This window comes from Lactuca virosa, chromosome 7, assembly GCF_052849685.1.
Source record: "Lactuca virosa cultivar CGN04683 chromosome 7, Lactuca_virosa_CGN04683_v6, whole genome shotgun sequence".
NCBI lineage: Eukaryota > Viridiplantae > Streptophyta > Magnoliopsida > Asterales > Asteraceae > Lactuca > Lactuca virosa.
In genome coordinates, this window is record NC_136432.1 from 72,863,751 (window position 1) to 72,887,779 (window position 24,029).

The window sequence follows — 24,029 nt, forward strand, 5'->3', positions numbered from 1 at the left end:
CTATTTTGAGACATTTTGCTAGAAAATTTATTTACATGACAAGAAAAGGACTAAAAGAGCACAAATTCCCAATATATATATGAAAAAGACTGAAACATAAAGAAGAGATCTTGAACAAGGATAAAGAGGCCATACTACTATCCTTAGGATTAAGAGACAACTCCGTCTCCCAAGTGTTTGGCATAGGCTACCCTTCGGTAGACCGCTCATCAGCTCCTCACTACTACCTACTCGCTCTCAAGCATCACATAGCAGTAAAATCCTTCCTAGGCTAAGGCATCACAAATCAGGCCACTCTAGTCCTAATATGAATACCTAGCCTACTCTAGCATGCATATCATAACATATCTCATAACATATAATGTAAGGGTATTTTGGGAAATCACCGTTCGGGCGCTGGCTGATCGTACACACTGCTTCCTTCTGCCTTTCTCAAAATCTTTTACTCTTTTTAGAAAAATTGTTTATTTTATGAAAACTTTCTCAATTCCTCAGTTTTAGTTCAGATTCATCCGAAGATGCACCCGAATCCCTCAAACCAAGGCTCTGATACCAACTTGTAACAACGTGAATTTTCAAAACAATTTTTCATTTTAAAACATACTTTCATTCGTGCGATAATCATCAAAACATAATGTGTCCACTGTAACAAAACAAGACATGTCCCAAGATCTCATATACATAAATCCTCTCAGTGTGTACGAATCATGCCGGCGCCTTCCCGCGATCCTCGCTAGTACCTGAAACACATAACACAACAACTGTAAGCATACATGCTTAGTGAGTTCCCCAAATACCACATACAACACATACGCCACTCGAGGCTATAATACGACCCTTCGGTCGATGTGTCTCAGCGGGACCCCCCCCCCCCAGTCCCGTAGCTCGTCGAACCCTCTGGTCCAGTCATAGCTCGTTGGACCCATTGGTCCGGTCTGTATCGTTGGACCCTTCGGTCCAGTCTATATTGTTGGACCCTTCGGTCCGGTCTATATCGTTGGACCCTCCGGTCCGATCTGTACAACACATAGCATACATATATCACAATGCATATAATCTCATTCAACATATAGCACACAAGACCCTCCGGTCTACATATAGATACCACTCTAGGTAATGTATAGTGAGAAGACTCACCTCGGGTGAAGAACAGCTCCTGCAAACACTGCAGCTACGAACTGGCCTCTAACTCTGTGCCAAACCCATAATTATCTCAATTAGGAGCTAAGTCCAACCTTTCACTCATTGGGTCCAAAGATAGCCCACCTACCAGCCCATTAATTCCCTAACCCACTGGGCCCACCAAGGCCTAATAATAAATGGGCCCACACACGGCCCAATTCCCAAACGAAAGACAAGCCCAACCCAAGGGTCCCAAAGCACATATACACACTTCTCTGGTCCAAGACTCTATTGCATGAAGCCCAAACTCCAGGCCCAACACTCAAGACCCAACACGAAACATAACTGAAAAGCCCACAGAAGGAGTTACGCGGGGCGTACCTCCTTTGGTACGCTCAGCGTACTCAAGCATGCACAGTTCTGATTGGGGACCTCAACCCAGTACGCGGGGCGTACTAGAATTACGCTGGGCATACTCTCAGTTTTGCTTAATTCAATTTCTGGGTCTTAACCCATTAAGACCTTAACTCATCTCTTGGATCTGGACTTCCTAACATCTCCTACTCCATAAAGTCGAGACCTTTAAGCCTTTGCATGGCTGTAAAGGTTCCTAATCACTTTAACACCTTTCATTCTTCCTCATAAAGTCTAGATCTCATGCATGGCTCAATACTCACGTCCAAGATTGGATTTTTATGAACCTACAACTTATTTTACTCTGAAATATGGCAGATCTAGGCTTATGGAGACCATTTGCTCATAAAGTCTCCATCTTGGGACCAAAACCCCTAAAAATTGGTCCATAAAGCACAAATCAAAAATAACAAGGAAAGCTTTGAGCTTTATACCTCCAAGTGAAGCTCCTCCCTCTATAGAACTCAGATCCAAGCTTGCACTCCAACTTCTAGCCTTCACAAGAACCTCCTCTTCTTCTTCACTAATACATAAAGGCACTTTTAGCTCAAAACACTCAAACACAAGCTTTAGGACAGAGGAAATGCTCTCTTAGGGTTTCTCTCTGTTAAATGGTGGCCGAGGATAAGGCCATATCATTCCTTATATAGTGCACAAGTCACAATTAGGGTTTTGAGCCTGGACCAGTTACGCCCAGCGTAACTTTGGTATGCCCAGCGTACCTTAAGGAGTCCGCGTCCATTTCAAGCGCATGAGTACACGCAGCGTACTCTTTAGAATGCCCAGCGTACTCATTTGCCATAACTTTCATTTGAGGGCTAATTTTGACAACTCGAAGAAGAAGAAGGGTTAACTAGATATATCCAAATTTCTGGATGTTACAATTCTCCCCCACTTGAAATAGATTTCGCCCTCGAAATCGCTCCTCAACCACTTAGATAGAAACCAACCACTCGAAAAGTACCACTGAAAGGTTCTCACATCAAAGCGATATCTTTCTCCATGAATACCTGGATCCGACCAGGAACTCCAAATTTGGAACAAAATTGGCCCTTCTGCCGCTAAATTACCCCTTTCTGACCTTCCCAGAATTGGGAAACTCCAGTGGCCTGGCCTACTGCCAGACCGCCCACTCACGCTATCCCCATGATACTTGCTCTTCAAACCTCAAACCCTGATAACTCACTGCTCCTCTGATTCTCATAAGACAAAATCCGACAATCGGCTACCGATCACCCATACCAACGTACAAAAACAGTCTGAATCACGTTCCAGGGAACGAAAAGGTTCACATTCCATCAGGGCTCATCCATTGAACTACTATCAGGATCCATCCGAACAATAAACCCTTAACATCCTGTTCTATGACACAAGAGAATCATGCTCGCTCAGAATTCCTCAGACATCTAAAATCATAAGCCTCAGCTGCATCCCTCGTATCCCTTTCCAATACTGAGCACCAGATCAATTCCTGAGTCCACCGATGCACCTCCAAAGGTCACTCATATCATGCCCCGAAATGTCTCACTGACTCCTTCCCTACAAAAACTATCTCGGCCCGGTGACACACAAGTCATGAAATTCGCTTCACCCAAGCGAATGCTACCTTCCCAACTGGAGATCGACTCAACCCCGACCTCTATCATCTGATACTCATCGTTCCATGCAACTTGCGCTACCGCCCGTACCTGAGTACTGACCGATACAGGTCTAAGACATAATATAACAAACAATATTCCTCAACATGGAACCCACCTCAGAATCCAGAATCTCATCTTGCCTATCCAACGCACCACCAGGATTCAACGCAACTCGAGAGTTTGGTCCGACCCGTAGTTAGAACCGTTCGTTCCAATGACCCATTCAACTCATGACTTGTGACCCGCAACCCATGCGTACTTCACTTATCCAATCCCTTCGGATTGTGATGTCCATACTTTACTCAGAATATAATGATTCCCAATCATTGAGGAGACCCCGGTCTCACCCCTGGTCCGATCACCAGGCTCCCAAAACTCATGCGTAGGGCTATTCAAGCCTAAAACCCTTCTGTGTCATGCTCTGATCGAGAGTGCTTCCTCATAACAGCCTCTCGCTAACTAGTGCGTACTACGGCTCCCCATAGCATCACAACAACCTTTTACTGACTAGTGAGTACTACGGCTCCCCGCAACATCACAACACCCTCTCTCTGACTAGTGAGTACTACGGCTCCCCGTAGCATCACAACACCCCCTCTCTGACTAGTGAGTACTACGGCTCCCCGTAGCATCACAACACCCTTTCTCTGACTAGTGAGTACTACGGCTCCCCGTAGCATCACAACACCCTCTCTCTTGACTAGTGAGTACTACGGCTCCCCGTCGCATCACAACACCCCCTCTCTGACTAGTGAGTACTACGGCTCCCCGTAGCATCACAACACCCTTTTGCACTAACTCATTTAACTGCCGCTCTCAGCAGTCCCACCCCACTAGCTCTTACCACTTCACAACTCATTCTTAGATTGACGCCACACTGCGATCATTAACTCATGCTCTGCGGCCCAGCATAGATAGGTGCACACACACCCATTCAGGCTAAGCATCACTACTTCGGACGACCACCGTCGTGACAAAACCTCTTTTTCTCGCTGCAATTCGCATTCTCAAATAAATCTCTTTGATGTCAATTAGCTGAAGGCACCCACCGGAACCGTAGACACTTGATACATCACTCATCATCTCAAACTCAAAACTCAAAATAATCCACGATTTAGGCCACTAAACTCGGATACCCTAGAATACCAGCACAACATTTCGCAATGTCTTGACTCTACCACTGATCATACTCATGGCATCATACTCGGATACCGCATTGCTTCCTCGGAATCTCGCAACCGGTCTTTCTCTCGTGCCACTTGTAACCCCCAGAATACTCCATCTCCCAAATTAAAACACGGAGAAATTGCCCACGACTCAGAACACGAAGATGACAATCCGAAACTTCCTTCCCTATTGCTCAAAACTCATGCAAGAATACTCATAACGACCCTGAAGTTGGTTGCCCAATCAACTTCTTCCCTTCCCATACTGCATATAATAGCTCATACTCTGAACCATAAATTCTCAACCGCCGAACTAACCTCACAAGCCAACCATCTCGAATTCATTATTCTAACCTTGAAGGATTCCTATCCACCACAAGGTCTCCGACCAACGGTCACTTGCCGTGGGCACACTCACCCTTTTCAATCATATACCACCTGCATTATCTCGCTCTGCACCTCGCCTCGATCACTAATAACCCGGGACTCAAGAATCCGCACCGCAGGTCTCTATATCCAGATCTCTAACCGATCTCGAACAGATCTCTGATCCTCTCAACAAAATACCCGGTCCTCCCCCACTTAGGGTTCGAACCATCACCAATTGGTGCACCAACACTCTATCCCACAGACTGTCTCCACCAGTAACATCGCACCCAATCCCGCAAGGTGCTACGTAACGCTCGATGATCTCCTTGACAGAGATCAAACAACTCCAAATACCCAAATCTCATAGGAAATCCTCTGAACTTACCATCGTGACCGCCTCTAGTCATTCAGAATCTCGTACCATCCTACTACCGGACATCTCAACTGTCCAGTCGTAACTCTGACTCTCAGTCTGAAAATAATGAACTAACATATTCCTCATCCTCGACTCTTCAACCAACGTTCCATCACGTGGGTTGTAGTAAGAGTGGAGTCCTCATTACCACACTCGACACTCATCATAGACAATAAGGGCCACAACGCCAATATCCTCTTCTTGATCGTTTGCCGCTGCAGCTAATATACGCCCTACTATGCTCAAATAGAGTGTATCCTTGTCCTCAACCATCTCAGTCCCTGCTGACAACCTGCTCATGCTCTAACATTACCTCTCGGCAGACATACTGCCCAAATACTCTGAAGAAAGATCGTAACCAAAGCTACCCCACAGGGCTCGCCCCCAACCTTGGAAACCGAAAATCTCAATACACCTCATGTTCCCCACAGGAACAGAAATAGCACCGCTCAGGTCACAGAAAATGACATCTCCACCTTAGGCCGGTCGCTCAGCCCAGACCGTATTCTCCCATAACGCACCATCCCTACTCATCCCTGCGTCTTGCGACTCCAACTGGCATCTCACCAACAATCCCTTGGAGCTAACTCGATTTCCCTTTCAAGGGATGCTCCACTAAAACTCGTTCATCATGGCCCTCTGGCCCCATACTCATTCACCTCTGATCTCAGTCTAGACCATCCCCATGGAATAACCGATAAAAACCAGGAATACTAACCGCCACATGCCATGGTACTCAAACCGCGTGGCCACCTCTCGATCTGCTATGAATCATGGTGCTCAAACCATATTCCCTCTTCTCATTCCACCTCACATCATGGCACTCGAACCATAACATCACCTCTCACTCTGCTACTCATCATGGTACTCGAACCATGTCATCACTTCTCAATCCGCTACTCATCATGGTACTCGAACCATGTCATCACTTCTCAATCCGCTACTCAAAATCCTCCGGATTAGCCTTCCGGATCGTCGCGGTAATCTCGTCATGAATCATACGGAGAATCTCATCATCGCTAACACCGCTGCTCTCCTGAGTGTGTGGTGTACCAACCATGATGTCTCTGAAACACAACACAAAGATACCAGAGACTCGATCGAGTATACTCGCACTCGATCGCCCAACCCTACTTGTTCCTTGGTACCCGAAGGATTCTTACTTAGAGTGCGCACTGCTCCGGTGTCTTCAGTAGTACGGGCCCTATACTACCGTCCACACCGCATCAGTATTCACCCTAAGTCCTCCTCCTTGGATCCCAGATCACAAGTACCCTATATCTCATTGGCATAGGCTACCCTTCGGTAGACCGCTCATCAGCTCCTCACTACTACCTACTCGCTCTCAAGCATCACATAGCAGTAAAATCCTTCCTAGGCTAAGGCATCACAAATCAGGCCACTCTAGTCCTAATATGAATACCTAGCCTACTCTAGCATACATATCATAACATATCTCATAACATATAATGTAAGGGTATTTTGGGAAATCACCGTTCGGGCGCTGGCTGATCGTACACACTGCTTCCTTCTGCCTTTCTCAAAATCTTTTACTCTTTTTAGAAAAATTGTTTATTTTATGAAAACTTTCTCAATTCCTCAGTTTTAGTTCAGATTCATCCGAAGATGCACCCGAATCCCTCAAACCAAGGCTCTGATACCAACTTGTAACAACGTGAATTTTCAAAACAATTTTTCATTTTAAAACATACTTTCATTCGTGCGATAATCATCAAAACATAATGTGTCCACTGTAACAAAACAAGACATGTCCCAAGATCTCATATACATAAATCCTCTCAGTGTGTACGAATCATGCCGACGCCTTCCCGCGATCCTCGCTAGTACCTGAAACACATAACACAACAACTGTAAGCATAAATGCTTAGTGAGTTCCCCAAATACCACATACAACACATACGCCACTCGAGGCTATAATACGACCCTTCGGTCGATGTGTCTCAGCGGGACCCCCCAGTCCCGTAGCTCGTCGGACCCTCTAGTCCAGTCATAGCTCGTTGGACCCATCGGTCCGGTCTGTATCGTTGGACCCTTTGGTCCGGTCTATATTGTTGGACCCTTCGGTCCGGTCTATATCGTTGGACCCTCCGGTCCGGTCTGTACAACACATAGCATACATATATCACAATGCACATAATCTCATTCAACACATAGCACACAAGACCCTCCGGTCTACACATAGATACCACTCTAGGTAATGTATAGTGAGAAGACTCACCTCGGGTGAAGAACAGCTCCTGCAAACACTGCAGCTACACACCGGCCTCTAACTTTGTGCCAAACCCATAATTATCTCAATTAGGAGCTAAGTCCAACCTTTCACTCATTGGGTCCAAAGATAGCCCACCTACCAGCCCATTAATGCCCTAACCCACTGGGCCCACCAAGGCCCAATAATAAATGGGCCCACACACGGCCCAATTCCCAAACGAAAGACAAGCCCAACCCAAGGTCCCCAAAGCACATATACACACTTCTCTGGTCCAAGACTCTATTGCATGAAGCCCAAACTCCAGGCCCAACACTCAAGACCCAACACGAAACATAACTCAAAAGCCCACATAAGGAGTTACGCGGGGCGTACCTCCTTTGGTACGCTCAGCGTACTCAAGCATGCACAGTTCTGATTGGGGACCTCAACCCAGTACGCGGGGCGTACTAGAATTACGCTGAGCATACTCTCAGTTTTGCTTAATTCAATTTCTGGGTCTTAACCCGTTAAGACCTTAACTCATCTCTTGGATCTGGACTTCCTAACATCTCATACTCCATAAAGTCGAGACCTTTAAGCCTTTGCATGGTTGTAAAGGTTCCTAATCACTTTAACACCTTTCCTTCTTCCTCATAAAGTCTAGATCTCATGCATGGCTCAATACTCATGTCCAAGATTGGATTTTTATGAACCTAAAACTCATTTTACTGTGAAATATGGCAGATCTAGGCTTATGGAGACCATTTGCTCATAAAGTCTCCATCTTGGGACCAAAACCCCTAAAAATTGGTCCATAAAGCACAAATCAAAAATAACAAGGAAAGCTTTGAGCTTTATACCTCCAAGTGAAGCTCCTCCCTCTATAGAACTCAGATCCAAGCTTGCACTCCAACTTCTAGCCTTCACAAGAACCTCCTCTTCTGCTTCACTAATACATAAAGGCACTTTTAGCTCAAAACACTCAAACACAAGCTTTAGGACGGAGGAAATGCTCTCGTAGGGTTTCTCTCTGTGAAATGGTGGCTGAGGATAAGGCCATATCATTCCTTATATAGTGCACAAGTCACAATTAGGGTTTTGAGCCTGGACCAGTTACGCCCAGCGTAACTTTGGTACGCCCAGCATACCTTAAGGAGTCTGTGTCCATTTCAAGCGCATGAGTACGTGCAGCGTACGCATTTGCCATAACTTTCATTTGAGGGCTAATTTTGACAACTCGAAGAAGAAGAAGGGTTAACTAGATATATCCAAATTTCCGGATGTTACATTCTAAATGAGAAGTCTTCCATATTTAATAAAGGAAAGCCTTCTAAGTCAACATCCCATGCAGAGCTTTGCACCCCAACATTCTCCCCCTCAAAGCTTGGAATGGATGACCCGGATTCTAGTTTCAAAAGATCAAGTTTGTGAACAAGACCTGAAGCATGACAAAATATAGAAGTGAGCATCAAATCTTCAAATCTTCAATAGCATTCTAATTTGGGTTCTAGGATGTGAGACATTACAATCCAAAGAAATAAGAATCTTAAGCTTAAAAGTCCAAGAAGCAATTTGAGTCCTTGAGTATTCAAAACTCCACAGATAATTACCCATACTCTATCATAACAAAACATCCCAAAAATCTTCAAGAAGGCCAAACCTCTCATAAAAATCAACTTTGGAAAATTAAATCCGAATCACTTCATAATCACTAACAACGCCCCCTCAAAGTCACATCGATCTTCAATCATAAAAGATCATTCGCTATGAAAATGAGTATCCAAAAACCTTTTGAAATGAGATATCGAAATCTCTCCCCCTTTTTATAATCGAAACATGATTATAAAATTCCAAATGAGAATGAGAAAGTGCTCAATGTGGATATTTACATGCAATACCCCCTCGATATGTGACAAAAATAAGAAGCTTCATATCCAAAAAGACAGGAAAAATATGTGAATTTTCGAAATCTTGACTTCCTGGACCGCTTTCACTTTAAAATGAACAATATTTTTCATGTTGCTGGAAAATGTTTTGCAGAATTAACAATATTGAAAGCTTGAGAAGTAATCTTGACAAAGTTGCCAAGATTTGATTTTTGGGTAAGAATTATAATTTAGCTGAAAGTTTAGGGACCATATATGAAAAATTGCTGCTTCTTCCCCAGTTCTATTCAGTTGCAAAAAAAAAAACAGCTTCAGTCACGATTACATGCACGTTTTTGTTGGATTAAGTGTCTAAGCCCATAACAATAATTGGTATGTACTTGAATGGATAGCAACATAGTCCTTTTGGGTTGCCCTCAAACCTAGCAACTAGACAAGGAAATTATGAAAGGAGAGATATTGATTTATTATAAGATTAATAAATTAATATAAATGATTTATTAATATGTTAAAAGATTAATATATTAATTAGAAATCATTATGTTTAATTAATAGTTAGCCAGAAATTAATCAGAATTAATTTTGGGGTTAAAAGTATTAATTATAAAGTGTAGGGACTAGTTTACAATTATCTAATAGTTGAGTGGAAGGCTCCAGAACCTCCTTGGAAGGAGGTGGACGAAATCTATAGGGGAAACCCTAAGGATTTCGTCCAAGGGGCTTTGGATAAAGCCTTTGGATTAGCTTAGGCCCTAAGCAAAGGAGTATTAGGGTTTTCCCTAAACCCTAGATCCCTCAGCTATATAAGGAGCCTCCCAGCTCTCAAATTCGGTCACTCCAACCTTGGAAGAAACCCTAGGCCGAATTTTGCATACCCTAGCCTCTCTCTCCTTATAAGTTTCCTTCTTGCTAGCTCTTGGGTGTGATTCCATTAGAGGCATTACATTTGTGGTGCTAAGCTTCCAAGAAGATCAAGATCAAGATCAAGAGGATTGTCATTTGTTTGCTATAACAATTGAAAGGTATGTAACTCTTAAACCCTAGTTAGTTATTTTCAAAAATAGCCTCTCTCCTCTAGGGTTCTTGTTTTTCAATTCAAAGTTATATGTTCAATAATTAAAACATAGATCCAAAGTAGGTTGCATGTGAACTTAGGAATTGTTTTCTAGTTTATTTTTTTTTACCTAAAACCCATCAGTGGTATCAGAGCCATTGTTTGTTTTAAATTGAATTGCTATAATAGTTGAATCGCAAATTAGGGTTTATAGCCATTAAACCCTAAAGGCCAAAATTTTCGATTTTAGGGTTTTGGTTCAAAGGGTTTTCGAAAAACCCTAGCCTCCATGAACCCTAATGGAAATTAGGGTTAGGGTTTTGGAAACCCTTGCCTCCTCCCTTAAAATTTTGAAATTTGCTAGTCCCTTTTAGGGTTTCTTTGTTTTGGATAATAGTTGCCTTATTGGATAATTGAGAAAAATAAGGAAATTATCCTATCCCCATATTTTCGAAATCTATAAGGGATATGGATTAGGATTAAATTAATTGTTTAATTTAATTAGATAATCCTTACAAGATTTAATAAATTAGTTAAAAGTTAATTAATAGATAAATATTAAATCTAGTTATTTGGTTTATTTTAAATTTAAAATTAATGTCTTACTTTCTACTACGTTCTTTTTCTACTTAAACCATCCATGCATTGTTTTGTTGAGCTTTCCATCTTGACTCGGCTGCATTTTTGTCTATTGCATTTAATTGTTCTTTTCTCCTTTTCTCAAATTCATTTGGGTTTGTCGAACTTTTCCCCCACTGGTTCTGGTGCGCTATCAGTTGAACCAGATAATTTTTATAGAATCAAGTCTAGCTGAGAATCAGACAAAGCAACTTTTTGTCGAAGCTCATGTATCTGATAGGAATGGGATTGTGTCTTGATCCCCTTAACTTCATTGAAAAAGTTGTTGAACTGTCTTTTGAAGAATAAATATTTCTTTGAAGTAATCATAGATTTTCTATGTCTAAGAATTAGATTTGGCAAGATCTGCAATGTTAGAATGTTGGGAATCCAATTGATGCTGAAATCTTGAAACAAAGTAGTAGATGATGTATATGAAGCCTTAGATAGATCTTCCATAGATTTCTCAAGAGTGACAATGTACTGGTCTTATGCAAAGATGTTAGTCTTCATATTATCCACTTTAGATTCATATATGGAATCTAGATTTAAGGAAGATTAAAGAAAATCATCGATCTTCTGATACAATGGCGATAGTAGAATATAACGGTTTTCTGAATTCATGGATCCATTCTCTCAATTTTCCTCATATTTCCAATAGATTTTCCCTTGAGATATGAAACTACTCTATACAAATCTTCAATGGTGTCTTTAATTTTCGACAGCAACTCGTTTGTCCTCTTATTATAGAGACACACATGTCTAATGTTAGTTGTAAATGCCAATGAAATTCGTTCAAGGAATCAACATGGTTTGATGTGTTGGACAAAATTTCCTGAATAATGTCAGCAACCATCTATGCAGTCAAGCAAATGTTTCCAGGACCAGGTTTAGCTGGAAACTTTGATAGAGAATTAGGGATTTTTGCATCAGCTGTATCAGCTTTAATGTTCTCTGCAGAAATGGTCTTTGGGTGAGGTGACGAGAAATTTTCTTCCTAAGTGTTATCATTTTCGGGAAAATGACATATAGACCTTATAATGTTTCTAGGGTTTGGCCATTTAGCCACTTAACTTATTTTTTGGCTTAATAAGGGAACTAATTACTCTTTGTCGGGTCGATTAAGTCCTTATTTCAATTGTAAAGGGGTTAGCCAGTCATTTTTAGTCCACCTCCTTCTACTAACACCACATCGGATGCTGACTGTGACTTTCGTGTAATGTCATGTCATTAATTAGTCGCTTCCTTCTTACTATCGGTATATGCTTTATAAAAGAGCCCTTTTACCTCCACTGTTCAATACTTCATCGATAAACCCTTTCTTGTGACCTGCTTCTGAATCCTCAAGCATGGAACATGTATTCTTACAAGTAGATGTCCACTTCCAAGGAATGTTCGCCAGAAACCCCATACACTACACCGGTGGAATTACTCAGAGATTTTCGGACATCGATTTCGCAGGCATGGACAAGGATGGGTGCGTTGCGTTCATCGAAAGGTTCATTGGGGAAAAGTGTGAGAAGCTCTATTACTGCCAACCTGATATTAATTTTCCAAAAGGTTTGACTTTAATTTGCAATGACCCAGATTATTATGACTTTATAGCAATTGCATATGAATGTGGTGTTATACTCCCTATGTATGTAGATCATTTTAGGAATAGTAACATACATGAATGGTTGGATGAACACAAATACGAGTTTGTTGGTAACATAGAGGAAGAAGTACTTGATGGTGCAGGACTGGTTAAGTAAGTTGCAACATGGCATCGTGATGTGGGTGACATTTACAATGAGGAAGAGAATGGCGATGAGGATGAAGCCGAGGATGAGGATGTCGATGACGAGATGAGGATGATCATCAGAAGCCTCATTTTTTCTTAAAGGATAATGGGATTCAGGTAGACATGGGTTAGAATGCAGGTGTAGGTGAGTCTTTCGAAGAAGACATGGGTGACAATGAAGATGTTTATCCCAAATTGCCAAATATTTTCAATGATAAGCTCAATTGGAGGGAGCAGGAACCTGTGTTAGGTATGAGGTTTAAGAGTCCTAAACAATTAAAACACATGCTTTGTAACTATGCCGTTGCGAATGGTTAACAATTATGTTTTGTTAAGAATGATACTAGACGATTACTTGTCAAATGTTGTGATGGAAAATGTACTTTTAGGCTTTGGGGTTCTTGGATGAGTAATGATAAGTCTTTCCAGATAAAGTCTCTTATCGGTGAGCATAATTGTGCAAAAAAATTTCAAATTCAGATCAATTGTGACTTATAAATGGATAGGGACCCACTTTAAGCACGAATTTTATAACAATAAAAATATGAGCGTCCGATTGCTTAGAGAGGAGGTAAAAACCGCTTTTGGGATTAATGTCAGTATGAGTCAGTGTAGGAGAGCCAAGAAGTATGCATTGAGTTTAGCTAAATGCACAATAGCTTAAAATTATGCAAGAATATGGTCATATGGTGAGGAGATAAGAAGATCAAATCCTGGATCCACAGTTAAAATTTGTGTTGATGCAATTCCTGATGGTAGGAATTATTTCAACAAGATATACATATGTTTTGCTTCAGTAAAAGAGGGATGGAGGGGAGGATGTAGGAGCATCATTAACCTGGATGGTTGTTTTCTGAAACGTTTTTGTCAAGGGGAGTTGCTTTATGCTGTGGGTAGAGATGCTAACAATAGAATATTCCCGATTGCTTGGGCGGTTGTTTGTGTGGAAAACAAAGAGAATTGGAAATGGTTCATAGAAACTCTTTCAGAAGATTTTCAATGTTGGAATGACGGACAAGGATTGGTTCTAATTTCGGATCAACACAAGGTATGGTTCATAACTATTTCATGTTCTAAAATTAGTAATTGCTATTCTAATTTCAAACATTAACGTGACTTATGTAAGGTTTGATTGAGGTAGTAAAGGAAGTATATCTAGCAGCCAAACATAGGCAGTGTGCTAGACATATCTATGCGAATTTTAGAAAGAGATTTAGTGGAGCCAAGTTTCAAAATTTGTTTTGGAAAGCGAGCAAGGCAACAACTGAAGCACATTTTAATGTAGTTATGAAAGAGATTGGAAAATTAAATCTGGAAGCAGTTGTGCATCTTATGGATAGAGATCCAAAGACTTGGTCTTTGGCTTTTTTCAGAGTTCATAATTCTTGTCAGTCAGTAGAGAATGGTTTTTCAGAGAGTTTTAATAATGTGCTTTTGGATGCCCGAAAGAAACCAATCATAAGCATTTTAGAGGACATTCTTATATATGTAATGCAAAGGATGGTGACTATGAAACTAACCGGTCAAGGATGGAATCGTTATTCTGTTTGTCGAAATATCAGAATACTGTTGAATATGCTCCAGAATGAGCAAAGGTTTGTACATTTATCCAGTTACATGTGTACATTATTCTTTAAATCTCATGATATTTACAGTTTTCATCTATGTAGGCATTGGCAGGTCATATCTTGTGGGTGGATGAAGTTTGAGGCAAGGAAGATGGATGAGGCGTTTATTGTTCATGTTGAAAAAAAAGGAATGCAGTTGCAGGGTATGGAAACTTAATGGATATGGCTGCGTACACTCAGTTGCCACCTTAGCCTACTTAAATATCACACCTGATGGTCCATATATAGATCCAATGTACTTGGTTGCATTCTACCATAATACTTACAAACAGCCAATCCATGGGATGAATGGAAAAAATATGTGGCCTTCTACTGACTTGATACCCCCTTTGCCTCCATTGAAAATACGTATGCCAGCCAGGCCAACCATAAACAGAAGAAGGGATGCTTCTGAACGGATGGGAAAAAACACTGTCTCCAAGGCAGGGAAGAAAGTTTCTTGTAGAATATGCAAAGAGAAAGGACACAACAAGGCTACTTGTAGTAAAGTTCTAGGGACATCCAAACAAAATGGGACAAGGAAACAAAAAATTATACATATGCAGGAGTTTGTAATCGTTGCCATAGGGGTTGGGGATGATGAGATAATGGTAGATGCTAGTGATACTTTGGAGAGGACTGGTAAGGAAGAGCAAATGGTGGGACTCAATGGACGGGAGGAAGGGGTGAAGGTCAATGCTCGTGTTCATCAAGTTAAGCATGTTAAACAACCTAACAAACGAAAGAAGTCAGAAAGAATCATTAAAATGAAGCTTGCAAAAAATGTGGGAGGTGAAGGTAGCTGTAACAAACAGTTATTTCAAACCTATGTAATAATGTAGGTCAATTTGTAGTTCTTTTAAAATAATAAAGAGAAATTTTAGCATATTGTGTATATTTACATAATTGACCCTAAAAAATAAAGTATTAAACAATCTCGATTGGGATGAACCAAGTGGTAGAGATTGTAACAAGGTTTCCAAAAATATAAAGAACACTAAAATCCGAGTTATAACGAAGAAGTTATGACCAATCGAAGATCCGCGACAAAACCGACAAAACACTGTTCAGTGTGAAAAGTGAATTTAAAAAAAAAGGCTTTTTAGCCTTAACAATCTAAATGAAAGATGTAGATTATGTTAAACCGAGAACTTTCATAAAAAGAACGCCAAAATCTGACTTCGTATGAGCAAGTTATGATTTTTCTAAGTTTCAGTATAGCAGTATACAGCTAAAAACTCGAAATAAAGATCGAGTGATTTTTAGCCGACACAACCTAAATCAAAATTGAAGGTCTCGTCAATAGTAGTACAACAGTAAAAAGATAGACAAAAACGGACGTCGGATGAAGAAGTTATGATTTTTTAACGGATTTCCTGTCCCGGTCTGTTAAAAATAATAATATTAAAAATAAAGTCAAAATTAGCCGACGAAGTCTAAATGAAAGTCGTAGAGTATTATTTTACCTACGCGTTCATATAAAGAACATCGAAAACGGAGCTCGTATGCGAAAGTTATGATTTTTGCAAGTTTTGGGCACAAAAATCGAGAAATGTTGAAAACAGGGAAAAATCGCATGGTGTACCTTCGGCCACGTCACCCTTGCATGCGAGGCTTACTCGTGTCCTCCACGTGTCACCTTCTGATTAGACCTAAGTGCGGTCCAGTAGCTGTCGGACACGCCCTTCACACGCTGGAGCTTCCGAGTTCGGACACGTGCCCTCTTCTGATTGGACCGAAGTTCGGTCCACTCCTGATCCGACACCACCGAGCCAGCTGTCCGAAGCGAGCCCTCTTCCCTCGCCACCTGTCCGACACACGACTACTTCCCCCTGCTTCAGATCCGAGGCTTCGGCCTATATAAGGCCTGCGAGACCTCTCGGTTCCAAGACCATTTTTACACCAAATTTCACACACTTTCACCTCTTTCACTCCCACAACCTCACCTACAACCCCCAAAGCCCCGGTATCGTATCAAAAACTCTAAGCAAGCCTGGAAGCCCCGAGAATCCCGAGAAAAACAACTTTCTCTAGTCGAAACTCTGCTCGATTTAAGCTGATTTTTCATCAAATAAACTCATTTCCAGGAAACGAAACGCTGTCCAAATCACCACCTATCAATTGAGTTCGTACCCCCGTATTTTCATAATTTTTACTGTTTTTTGGGGGTAATACATGTCTAACACAAGAACTTTTGTGTTATAAATAAATGATTTCAAATCGTGATAAAATGACATTAAGTCATTAAAAATACTCAAAATATTAAACTCTTTAATAAACTTATATTTTTCCCCAAAAATTCATGTTTATATATATATATATATATATATATATATATATATATATATATATATATATATATATATATATATATATATATATATATAAGATTCAAAAGGCTTAGGACTGATAAGTCATTTTGGGTCATTTTCCTTGTTTGGATGTGGGCTTATAGTACCGGTTATTTGTCCGAACGTCGTTTAAATTTTACTTATATATAAAATTGTATATATATATAAATATAAAAGTTATTTCATCAGTTTAAACATCCTTTGTAACACGTTGAGCAAGGGGTTACATGCAAAAATAGTTAAATACCGATTCAGAAAGTACATATAAATTATAATAGGTATAATTTATGATACATAGAACAATAATTCTTGATTCAAGTATACGAGAATACACTATTTTACAAGAAACAAGAGTTTTGATTCAAAACAAATCAAGGGTTTTCAATTGTCAAATACATGTTCGGAATACTAATTCACGAATATACAATCAATCATTATTTCAGGATGATTGGATTTTTCTTATCTATTATACATATAACGTTTATATACTTTTTATGAGACACCGGTAAAGTCCTGACATTATAACCAGAATCTCCTGCCAGGGGATCGAAATAAGTTGTGTGTAGATCTATGTTGGGATTGACAACCCCACACTCAGATTGCTAGCTACAGTCAGGCATGCACGCCAATGAGTGACAATTGTTATCAACAATTTAAACGCCTACAAGCGTTTGTTTCAGGCCATCCAGTCATAGTATGGTTATAAGAACTCATTAAAAAGATATTAACAATACGTTAGTGTATAATCAACTAAACGTAAGTACATCTTCAAACTGCCAGTTTACAAAATACAAACTACAATTACAGATTTCAATAACCGCTGGTGGAACCAGGTACACTCCCAGTCACAAGTTTTACAAATACAGAACAATGGTTTACAAATGGAACGGTTTTATGAGAATAAAACTACTTTTCATATACAGCAGAAAATATAGGATTTTCTGGAACAGTTTACATATTCGAGATACCGAAACATTCTTTTAAACATAAATACATATGCACTCACTCAACTTTATGTTGATACTCTCTTTTCAAATTACTTGTATTCTCAGGGAAACTATAAACAGGTACTCCCCGAGCTTTTTGAGAAGATGGAGCTACTTTGAGTCATATCTTCTTCTTTTGTATAACTATTTTGGTTTCAGTATACAATGATGGAACACATGTAAATACTTATACTTTTTAAATACAATGGTTGTTTGTACTTTGATTACTATGATGCATGTGTTGTGATACTACAATTAAAGTCCTCCACCCCCGGACGTTTCCGCTGTCTGGTTTGGGGGTGTGACAGATTGGTATCAGAGCATTGTTTATAGTTAACTCAGTATATCAATCCATATAATATATACAAACTATAAATACATCGGGGCTAAGAGCTCTGACTACAAGTATACTTTTTAAAAATTTAAGTATTTTTACAAGAAGTATACTAACACTCATACCTACAAGTACAATATCATAATCATAAGAACTTAAAAGTATTTAAGTGTTGAACATTAAAGTCAAACCTGGGCAGTTATGTAATCATATCTGGGGTTAATATAGCCTGATCAATTATATTGATTTGAGATATGACCAACATGTGTCTGGGAGTGATAGTAGTGTTGCAACATTTCTAAAACTTACCAACCATACATATCCAGAAGAACTATAGAACATAACACAAAAATTAAAATACTATGGGAGTATTTTACTATCCTTACCTTTAATACAGATAATATGGCCGAACACAATTTACCTGGGGACCCCTACAATCAACAAAATGCGGGTTGGATTACAGACTCAGATGAAGAACCCTCTGAAGACAGTGAATCAAGTGGTACTGACACGGAACCACAAGTCTGCAATCCTGGGGAACGTCCCCTAAGACAAGGTGAAGCAGAACCCATACCAGAATGGGGCCAATGTATAAACCACTGGAGTCGGCAAGATGGCCTACGTCCTCCTTATGGGATGGCAAGAGGTTTCTATAATGTCTCTAGAGGAGGAACAACCGATAGTGCTCTTCCAGTTATAGTAACTCGAATAGCCCGCCAAGCTGAACAAGCAAGGATTTCGATCAATCGAATCCTACAAGTAAATACGGTTGCGCAGCTTAATACTGCAGATAGCCTTCGTCTTGATGAAATGCAGGACGACACCCAGCATAATACTGAAGCCCTTCAAAGGCAACTCAATGCTGCTCAATCTGAGATAAGGGATTTGAGAGAGCATCAAGATGCACAAGAAAGGCACTGGAAGGCACAGGATGAAGCAGGACCCAACAACCGTCGTAGCAACCGCCGCAAGTAGTGTTTACACTACTTCTACTTGCTAGTTTAATATACTAAATGTATAGGCTACTTTTCATGATATGTACAAAACCGAGTATCAATAAAATAATAAACACTTTACTTCAACAAGAGTTATTACAATTTTCATAAACATCCTATTCCAAAGTTTTGGATTACAGATATGTTCCAGTGTTATTTTTCATTCTTTTCAATACGACCGCGAAAATTTTATTTTCGGTAGGTCAGTTTGATGTCGACATTTTCTCAGTATTGTGGTATATTATAGACCTACTTTAAGGTCAAGTTTTCCGGACCTTATGTACTTAATATACCAATACAATCGACATGTACTTACATACTCTATGAAAAATAAGCACTCAATTTCATATTATCCTGTTGCAAGTTGTACTTGCAGTGGATTTTTATTTCTAATTCTTTACAAGATTCATGTTGAATTAAGTGTTTAGTTCAGAGATATAAAATTCATATTCATTCTTGATATTTCACTATCTTTTTATCTATTGACTTTTATAGAAAAAGATGTCTCCTCGTAGAAATCGAAGACGTAATAATGTCAATGAAGCACCGACGCCACCACTACCTCCTCAATTCGATGCCGCTATGTTTCAAGCGGCAGTCACGGCAGCGGTTGCGGCTGCCATGTCTCATATCAATACTCCTGGTGCTAGTAGTTCGGGAGTCGGTGCACATCCTTTAAACCATGGTGAGAGTCATGAGCACTCGCGAGAGTGCACTTATAAAGATTTTTCCAATGCCAAACCCAGGACCTTTATGTTGGGTTTTGAGCATTCTAACACTCCTAAGTGTACATGCAACCCTAAATACCTTGGATCTATGTTTTCTCTATTATACATGCAAATATGGTTATCCAAGGTATTATCCTAACTAGCATACCAAAACATTGATACTAGGATAATAAAATAGATAGAATACATACCTTGTTGTTGTTGCTTGACTCCATGAAGCTTGAGAGCCTAGTGCCCCAAGTGTGACACCTCAAATGGTTCACACAACATCATGAACTCTTGGAATAACCATGAGAAGAAGACATACATGTTCAAATTGGCTAGCCCTCAAAATATGTATCACTAGTGCCAATTTCTTGAACTAAAGGGGTTCTTATATAGTGTGGCTATTAGGGTTACACCATGTAACTCATGACTTTACCCATTCCTTATGCTCCATGGGTTTTAACCTCCATGGAGTATCCATGGATCACCACATGGGTTAAACCCAACATAAAGGAATCTTGGATCATAAGCCCACATATATAAGAATGAATGATTTACACAATCAATCCCCATATATTTAATTAGTCTCTTTTTGATCACTAAATTAAGTCCAAATTAATTCTTGATCAATACTAATTAAATAACATGATTTCATATTAATATATTAGAACTTATAATATATTAATATGTCACAAAATGTCTTTTCCTCATAAACGGTCTATCCAAATGTTCCGATGCCATGCAACCCAAATGGACCATGCCGAGTAGGGTCAAGTACATACCAATTATAGTTATGGACTTAGACACTAATCCAACACTTTAATGGAACTGGAGGAGTTATGGTTTTAAGGTAATGAATTGAGAAGACAGAAGCAATCTTTGAAATTTGCTCCTGTCTAGAAAGCAGCAAAGTCAAATTTGCTGCTTGTACCTTTTCGGATAGGACTTTAATATGGTGGAATGGCCACATTAAGTCACTTACTCTGGTAGTGGCTAATTGGATCAGCTGGGAGAACTTAAAAGTCATGTTAATGCGGGAATACTTTCCGCGAGGGGAAATACAGAAATTTGAGCAAGAACTCTGGGGTCTTACAATGGTTGGTTCTGACATATCAACCTATACCAGTAGGTTCTGTGATCTGGCAATTCTTTGTCCGGATATGGTTCCTATGGAGAGCAAAAAGATTGAGAGATATATTTGGGGTATGTCGCCCCAAATTTAGTCAAGTGTTTTAGCTTCGAAGCTTGTTACTTTTGACAGTGCCAAAGAGCTGGCACAATCTCTTGTCGACCACGAAGCCCGTCAAAACTCAGTGGTTGCTATACCAGAACAACCGAAGGGAAACAACAACAACAACAACAACAATAACAACAACAACAACAGCAAGAAGAAAGGTTGGAACAAGAGGAAGGGCAAATCTCCTCTGGAACCTTCAAAGAAGCAACAAGTAGTGGCAGTCCATGCCGCTACTGTACCTGCTACCATACCTACCATTGTACCTGTTGTTGTCCCTAATAACCTTGCACCAACTAAGCCCTATGCTGGTAGTCTCCCTAAATGCAACAAGTGCAATTTTCACCACAACGGAAGTTGCCAAGAAATGCAGTGCCGTAATTGCAACAGGAAAGGGCATACTGGCTGATTCTGTAGAATACCACCTAAACCACTTAACCAAGTACCTGCCGCTGGAGTAGGTCAAGCATGCTACCAATGCGGTGATGTGGGGCATTTCAAAAGAGATTGTCCAAAAGCTGGAAATGTCGGTAGAGTTGGGAGAATTCTAGCACCGGGTCACGAAGAAGCGGTGGCAGACCCTGCAGTGGTCACAGGTACGTTTCTTCTCAACAATACTTATGCATGCATTCTATTTGATTGTGGTGCTGAGAGGAGCTTTGTGAGCCATAAATTTAAACATCTACTAAATCAAAACTCCGAACCACTAAAAGAAACATTCATAGTCAAAATGGCTAACGGGAAATCCGATCCACCAACGAAATATACATAGGATGTACTATTACCTTGAATAACTTTACTTTCCCAATAGACCTTATGTCGGTCTCTATCAAAAGTTTCGACGCCATAATAGGTATGGATTGGTTATGCTCCAACCATGCTGACATCCTATGCTATGAAAGAGCCATTCGTCTGAACTTGCCAACTAACGAAACTCTTGTTATTTACGGCGACAAACCCGGAACAATCCTCCATATCATTTCTTGCATCAAGGCACAGAAGTACCTTCGCAAAGAGTACTGTGCTTTCTTGGCTCACGTGGTAGACAAAAAGCAAGAAGTGAAAGACATCGCGAGCATTCCTGAGGTCTGCAACTTTCTCGACATTTTTCCCAATGATCTTCCTGGAGTGCCTCCCGAACGACAAGTCAAATTCCGAATCGACTTAATCCCTAGAGCTACCCCTGTAGCCAAATCCCCTTATCGTCTTGCACCTTCTGAAATGCAGGAATTATCCAGCCACCTTAACGAACTCCTTAGCAAAGGTTTCATAAGACCAAACTTCTCATCTTGGGGAGCACCAGTTTTGTTCGTAAAGAAGAAGGATGGATCATTCCGCATGTGCATAGACTACCGCGAGCTGAATAAACTTACCATCAAGAATCGATATCCTCTGCCTAGCATTGACGATCTGTTCGACCAACTTCAAGGTGCGAACTACTTCTCGAAAATAGACTTAAGATCCGGGTATCACCAGTTACAGATTTTGGAGGAAGACATTCCCAAGACCGCGTTTAGAACTCGTTATGGTCATTACGAGTTTATAGTGATGCAATTCGGATTGACGAATGCACCTGCTGTGTTCATGGACCTAATGAACAGAGTGTGTCGTCCATTCCTGGACAAATTCGTCATAGTCTTCATTGATGACATCCTTATCTACTCAAGAAGTAAAGAGGAACATGACCAACATCTTCGTCAAGTATTACAAACCCTTAGAACAGAAAAACTCTATGCAAAGTTCTCAAAGTGCGAGTTTTGGATTAGGAAGGTTGAGTTGCTAGGTCACGTGGTCAGTTCAGAAGGAATACAAGTCGAACCTTCCAAAATAAAGGCAATTGAAAACTGGTCAGCACCCAAAACACCTACAGAAATCCGTCAATTCTTAGGTCTTGCTGGCTATTATCGCAGATTCATCCAGAATTTCTCTCAAATAGCTAAGCCTCTTACTACCCTGACGTAAAAGGGTGTAACATTTAGCTGGGGAGAAAAGCAAGAAACAGCGTTCCAAACGCTGAAACAAGCTTTGTGTAGTGCACCGATCCTGTCTCTTCCAGAAGGGACAGAGGATTCCGTAGTGTACTGTGATGCTTCTAATCAAGGACTTGGATGTGTTCTTATGCAAAGAAGAAAGGTTATATCCTATGCCTCAAGACAGCTAAAGACACATGAATTCAATTATATAACACATGACCTTGAACTAGGAGCAGTGGTATTTGATCTGAAGATTTGGAGACATTACTTATATGGCACGAAATGCACAATATTCACGGACCATAAAAGTTTCCAGCACATCTTCGATCAGAAAGAGCTGAACATGAGACAACGACGATGGGTGGAGCTACTGAATGACTACGATTGTCAGATTCTTTATCACCCTGGTAAAGCTAACGTAGTAGCTGACGCCCTTAGCAGAAAAGAATACTCAGGACGCCGAGTAAAGTCGTTGACCATGAACATCCATTTGCATCTGTCCACGCAGATCAAAGAAGCTCAACTTGAGGCCATGAAACCCGAAAACGTGGCAGGTGAAACCCTGAGAGGGATGGATAAGAACTTCGAATTCAGGGATGATGGAGTCTATTATTTCATGAACTGGATCTGGACACCAAAGTTCGGTGGTTACAGAGACATGGTTATGAATGAAGCACACAAAACCCGATACTCCATCCACCCAGGTTCAGACAAGATCTATCTGGATCTCAAGAAACTATACTGGTGGCCTAACATGAAGGCCGAAATCGCTACCTTTGTGGGCAAGTGCCTTACTTGTGCCAGAGTTAAGGTAGAGTACCAAAAACCTTCAGGTTTATTACAACAACCTGAAATCCATGAATGGAAGTGGGAGCAGATTACAATGGATTTCATAACCAAGTTACCCAAGACATCGGGTGGTTATGATACTATTTGGGTTTTCGTTGACAGATTAACCAAATCTGCACACTTCTTACCAATCAAGGAGACCGACAAGATGGAGAAGCTAACAAGAACTTACCTCAAGGAGATTGTTAGACTACATGGTGTGCCAATATATATTATTTCGGACCGAGATAGTAGATTTACCTCTCGTTTCTGACAGTCTTTAAAAAACTCTCTGGGAACTAGGCTGGACATGAGTATAGCCTACCATC

At 40.4% G+C, this 24,029-nt stretch overlaps 1 protein-coding gene across 1 annotated transcript; it reads left to right on the forward strand.

Annotated features, from left to right (window-relative positions):
- The first annotated feature begins 12,245 nt into the window (after positions 1-12,245).
- LOC145126771 (uncharacterized) lies at positions 12,246-14,464 on the forward strand. The gene is made up of 4 exons (XM_079062073.1): positions 12,246-12,646; positions 13,439-13,727; positions 13,817-14,274; positions 14,350-14,464. Exons 1-4 carry the CDS (start codon positions 12,246-12,248, stop codon positions 14,462-14,464), a joined length of 1,263 nt encoding a protein of 420 aa, XP_078918199.1.
- Positions 14,465-24,029: the final 9,565 nt, after the last annotated feature.